At 46.7% G+C, this 6,000-nt stretch overlaps 1 protein-coding gene across 1 annotated transcript in view; it reads left to right on the top strand.

Annotated features, from left to right (window-relative positions):
- Window positions 1-334: 334 nt before the first annotated feature.
- The window catches only part of LOC135825178 (lisH domain-containing protein ARMC9-like), a 41,389-nt gene continuing 35,723 nt past the window's right edge, over window positions 335-6,000 (top strand). Inside the window, exons 1-6 of the mRNA XM_065337910.1 lie at window positions 335-539; window positions 740-782; window positions 2,428-2,508; window positions 2,921-3,097; window positions 5,117-5,269; window positions 5,869-5,961. Coding sequence (XP_065193982.1) covers window positions 741-782; window positions 2,428-2,508; window positions 2,921-3,097; window positions 5,117-5,269; window positions 5,869-5,961 — 546 coding nt within the window. The 5' untranslated portion in view covers window positions 335-539; window position 740. The remainder of the gene's footprint in view (window positions 540-739; window positions 783-2,427; window positions 2,509-2,920; window positions 3,098-5,116; window positions 5,270-5,868; window positions 5,962-6,000) is intronic.

Here is a 6,000-nt window from a genome sequence, read left to right as displayed (position 1 = left end):
GGAGTAGTAGAAATACATGTACTATCACTATCCTGTTTTACCTTGTGACTTTGTACCATATCTACCACTACCAGGGAGTCGTCGTTTGACGACTCCCTCCGGATCCTACCTCCGCATCCATGCATATGCCAGCATGCTTAATTATTTAATTAGTCTTTTCATTATTAAAATTGTCGTTGGCACGTGCTACATGCATGTCTTTGATTACGACGCCTTGGCGGCTCTGCGAGGCGCGCATTCAAAACAAGCATCGAAGGTTTGAATCGAAACATGCAGCATTGCAGGATTCGATATCGGACAGCCTTCATGTCACATTGTTAGGCTCTTCAGACTACTTTCGCCAGATAGTGGCTTCGCAACGAGTAGCATTTGACTGATCTCCATGCTTTTTCGGATATAAATTCCAGTGGAGTCTCCCTCTCTCAGTCTCCCTCTCTCTTCTTGATTCGTCGAGACGCCCTTGGACGCCGCTTTCCTGGACTGAGCTAGCATTAGCTCCCAGGACACAACCTGGGAGCCACAACTCAGGATATTCAGAGGTAGTACAACATGAATGAAACATGTTCATTTGAATTTTCCTTTGAAAGAGTTTTTCCTAGTGTGAGGAATCAGTTGCAATCTTGTTCTAGCTAGCCTCTCATCCAGTGCCTGCTTAGTTGAATATCACTCGGTACCTCTGTTCTCTGCGATGACCTCTTTTCTCTCGTGGCCGTGTGTGTTTCTCGAACTTTGCTTTCAGCATGGCTGCTGTGGACAAGAGAGCTATCGGCGTTGTTCGTGAGGTTAGGCCTAGAAAGCGCTGTCTGTTATTCCGTTGTCCTTGCTTGCTGTTCTTGTTGTTGCCGTATCTGACTTGCAGAACACGGCAAACCGTGATGCCGAAAAGCTGATACAGTATTTGGGAGATCAAATAAATGAAAATAATGATGATTTTTTTTGAAAAATCAATAGCTGGATTGGGTGATACTATTGCCAAATTCATAAAGTTGATATCATTGTCATCAGCTGTCATTTCAATTTATTAATAATGAGCAGTGTAAAGTTATAAAGCTGGCTGATATTGTGCAAGAAATGAAGCAGCCGTAAAGACAACTGATCCGCTACCGTACTAATGGGTGCCGAAGGGTACCCCGGGTGGGGATGGGGTGGATCTGAAACTTTTAATTATACCCCCAGCTTGTTCTTATTTTTCATGTACCGTAGAGTGCTGCGAGAGCGCGGCCCCACCTTGATTTTACAACCAGGGAAAGGGCAATCATATGGCAGAGTGCAAATTAAGTTTGTAAGGTGTGCGCATATGGCCGATTGGTTTGCAGGCCTGCCTGCGAATCATGAGGTCCCGAGTTCGAGACCCGCGCTGGTAGCAGGGAGCATGTAAAGACTTTGTATGCGTGGTGAACTGCGCCGACACCCACGGTCAACTGGGTACTCACAGCTCGGAGTGAGGGTAACAAGGATGCAGTTTACAGGGTTATGGGCCATTACACGCCCGATTGGTTGAGAGACTCGCCTACTCTCCCCTGACTCACTTGTGAGGTCTGCATTTGCCACTAAGGTGTACAAGGCATAGTGGTGGCCTGCGGAAGCGAAGGCTAGTTTGTGTGTTTCTGAACATTCAAGCGATGCCAACGCGAATCCCGCGAATTATTATTATTATTAGGTGTGAGAATATGTTAGTGTACTTATGTCACATTTACGGCATGTGTTTGTGTGGAGCTCGCATCCGCTCGAAGATTAGCTGAGCCTTGTGTGGCACCTATGACCCTGGATTTATACTTCAGGGTACACTCTACGCACAGTATAGATTGAGTGCATGACTATGAGTGGACAGTCCTGTTCATGGGCTTGTAACTTCACATGCTGTTCCATATTTTGTACCGTGGATGACCTAGCCTACAACTACAATGAAATGCAGTGCTGAATTTGGCTCGTGTATGTGCATGGGTGTTTGCGTAAGGGTGTATGTGCATCGTGTGCTCTATTGTCCACATGTATCTTTTTCTAGCTGCGAAATGTTATCTTTCTTGCGTAGATGGATGTTTTCAATTCCTTAGCCGAGGCTTGCAAGCTGTTGAATTGTGTGATCCCAGGACAAGTGGCTATGCATAACATGGCTTGTTCACTATCATTGGTTTGGTGATGGGCGTGTGTGTGTGTGTGTGCATGTGCGTGTGTGTGTGTGTGCGTGTGTGTGTGTATGTGCATGTGTGTGTGTGTGTGTGTGTGTGTGTGTGCTTGCGTGCGCGCGCGCGTGTGTGTGTGTGTGTGTGTGTGTGTGTGTGTGTGTGTGCGTGCATTGGCATGTGTGTGTGTGTGTGTGTATTTGTGTGTGTGTGTGTGTGTGTGTGTGTGTGTGTGTGTGTGCATTGGCGTGTGTGTGTGTGTGTGTGTGTGTGTGTGTGTGTGTGTGTGTGTGTATGTATGCAGTATTTTCTCCACCAGGGCAAGGAGAGCATCTTGGCTGCCCTGGATGCTGAGTATGGCCGTGAAGGAAGGCCATCTAACCAGGTGACTCTTACTTGCTGGGTGTTATACAACTCCTATGGGGCAGATGTCTGCACATCTCCTTTGACTAAAGTGCGCCAGATTGGCTATGTCTGATTTGCTTCAGTCAAACACCACTCGCTCCTTTGAAAGATTCTTCCAGTACTTTTTTCTCTGAAGTAGGGCACTCTGTTCCATTGTAGGGATAAGGAAGTGTCCTGCCTGAGTCACATGCATGTGCACGCACATGCACACGCATGTGTGCACGCACACATCACATTACATCACATGCTCACTGCATGCATACATACCTTCTTCATCTTCGTCCAAGGAATGTACAGTTTTTGTTTCACACCAAAATATGTGCACATTTGTTTGAAGCACCAGCATGGCAGCCTTAGTGATATCCTCTTCTTGTGATTGCTTTGATGCGCAGGATTACAAAGAATTTGTGTCCCTGCTAAATGGAGGCAATGGGAAGGCATTTTTCGCCCTCTGGGAGAAGAAGATCCCATCTGCTATTTTAGAGAAGGATAGGACATGCCGACATCTTGAATGCAGTTGCCAGTTGCACTTTGCAGTTTATCATCATCGTCATGGCAACGATCCACAGGTACGGCTGTCACGATGTCTGTTGTATTGTATACTGTATTTTCTGGAGTATAAGCCGCACCCAGACGAAATACAGACATCTACCCCCTTTACCACCGTTAATTTGACCATCGGAGTATAAGCCGCACCACCTTTTTGGGTTAATTACTGGTATTTAAAGTGCGGCTTATACTCCGGAAAATACGATACTGGTTTGCAAAGGGCTGCCCTTCCCCGTTTTTTCCGAAATCCGCACTCTAGGCTCTTATGATAATTTCAATTTTTCATTCACACCTAATCTCTTCACGTTTTCGAAAATCGCGCTCCGACTTTTCGTACGGTAATTTCTCAAAAGTGGCCTTGAGTACGTTCTCAGCAGCAGAGCGGGCCAGTTTCCGATGAACGGACTGTAGGTACCTGTACGGTGTCTTTGTGTACCACGGGGTAAAACACGTTGTCTGTCTTGTTGCAAACGACATTCACTAGCTAAAAAAGTATTGAGGGTACATCCTGGATCTGAAACACTCCCGAATCCATACAGAGTTGAGTTGAATTCACGTACAGTTGAACATTGATCATACACTTACATATACCGTAAAATCCCGCCAGCGCGCGCGCCCCTACCTCCTCGACGCTTCGAGTAAGTTCAGGTGGGGAGGGGCGGATGGGCGAGTCCTACTGGCCGCATTCAGTACTACATGAAAAAGTTCTCACCCTACGAAAACTGTTCGTGCATCTCGTACACCGACCAAATTGCAAAGGTCAAGAGCCAGGAGTCGTACAGACCAGTCAAAACTCAGGGTTTGTGCGATCCCTGGTCAAGAGGGCGGGCACTGTTGCGTACATTTCCAACGGGGTCGAGCACGCATCTGCAGTACAGTACGGCATCACAGAGTCATACGATGATACAATCAATCACTTCCCTGACAAGAAGTCAGGGAGGGGCGGATGGGAGACAACTTTCACACCAATGTTCAACTCGAGTTCAACTCGAATGACAGGAGTGCGTCCAAAAAAGGTCAAACAGGCTGTAAGTTGTACCCTGCAGGCGCTAGGCTAGGCACGGTGACTGGTGTACACAGGAGCACGTGACCGCTTGTTCAACCATGTTCGATTGGGAATAAAGGAGGAACCCTGCATCGCAGCATTCTTGGACCAAAACCAGTCGACTCAGCGTCCAAAAGACTACAACATATGGGCCAATCGCGGTCATCCGTGCTTTTATAAGAACGAAATGGCGTTTTTAGTGACATTTTGCATTCAAATCCCCATCTAGTAGGGCGCAGTCACCCAGTTTCGGTGGAAGTGCGCGAGTTCGATTGGGAATAAAGGAGGAATGGAGCATTTCAGCTTCCTCGGACCAAGACCATTCGACTCGGCACCCCGAAGACTACAACTGGTGAAAATTTGATTTCCCCTTTAAGAAAAAACTCGGATGTTGAGCCAATAGTAATATGTAAAGAGAAAAGGACCTATAAGTTACTAGTTATGACTAACAGTCGACCAAGTAACGAGATAATATACAGTCAGATAATGCGACAACGAGGCACAAAGCTGACAAGGATATTGAGACATTCAACGACCTGACACCTAGATCCAACACATCTACGAAGCGCAAACCAACAACCTTCCAAGTGCTCGCTGTCGCACTGTCTGGCTGTATATTATCTCGTTACCTTGGTGGACTGTTTAGGCATAACCAGTAACTTATAGGTCCTTTCCTCTTTGCATTTGTTAAGGCGAAGGATTACACCTAGTTCCTAGCCAGTCATCACGTTCACGTGGACCAGGAATATCGTAATGTTGCGTATCATCGCCGCATTTATCCTGTAGAAGCTGATGTCAATGCTAGGCTTCTATTCAAGTCAGGCTTCTATTCGAACCAGGTATTTCTATGTATGTCAACACCAAACCAGACGTACATGCTGCCAGTGCATCTTGATAATCAGACTTGTATTCAAAACAGGCTTCTATACGAGACAGTCTTAAATACTCAAGACACACCGGCACTTGTTTTTGATGTTCTCTTGATGCTGCGCAGGGCTCACTATGCCGGGCCGCAATGGAACTATTCTCTAACTACCTTGCAAATCGCGGCAGGAGCATGGCAGAATTTGACGACTTTCAGCCATTCTTTGCCCTTCCATATGTGCCAGACCCCAGGAGGCACAAGCCCTATGAAGACTTGTTCACGGTGCGTTGTGTTGTAGAACGATGTTACATAACGTATTGTTTTCCTGCATGATGACATCCCCCAAACTGTCTCTTGTCTAGCATGCATATGTGATATGAGCATGCATGATTTATGAGTCTTCAGTCTGTCTTCTCAGTCTTCTTGTTCGTCCCTTGCAGTTGTTGTCCATGTTTTCCCAGTCATGTCGTAGCTATAATGACAATTGTAAACAAACGTGTACTTGTCCTTGGTGTTCCTGCGTCTCGGGACACGGAATGGCCGTGATTCCACTACAGTTGTTCGAGTGTACTGACATATCTTCATGGTGCAGTGTTCAATCTTTTCTTATGCCAGGTCCTTGAAGCTGGTCTTTGACTCCTTGTACCCGAATGACCAGGTCCTTGAAGCTGATCTTTGACTCCTTGTACCCGAATGCACTGCCATAATGACACTGACAAGGAAGTATTGTCCATCCTGTCACTTCTTGCTTCGGTTGCCTTCGTTGAATGTCGTGAAGAGACGTAGCTCCGACGGTGAGATATGATTGTGAATTCTATTGTTTCCTCTCCGCGTGTGCGTGTGTCCGCATTGGACTATCCTTCCTCTCTATAAACACACAGGATCGCTGGGTGACTGATCTTCAGGCACGTGTCGGTGCCTTTCTCAAGTCTGCGCTACGTCCGGTGCAGGTGCCTGTGCTCCTGAAGCTTCTCGTATCCTGCACTGCACCTATTGCAATGCTGTTTACATGT

Source organism: Sycon ciliatum, chromosome 1, assembly GCF_964019385.1.
Source record: "Sycon ciliatum chromosome 1, ocSycCili1.1, whole genome shotgun sequence".
NCBI lineage: Eukaryota > Metazoa > Porifera > Calcarea > Leucosolenida > Sycettidae > Sycon > Sycon ciliatum.
The sequence above is the reverse complement of the archived record's forward strand: the minus strand, read 5'-3'. Positions and strand labels throughout refer to the sequence as shown.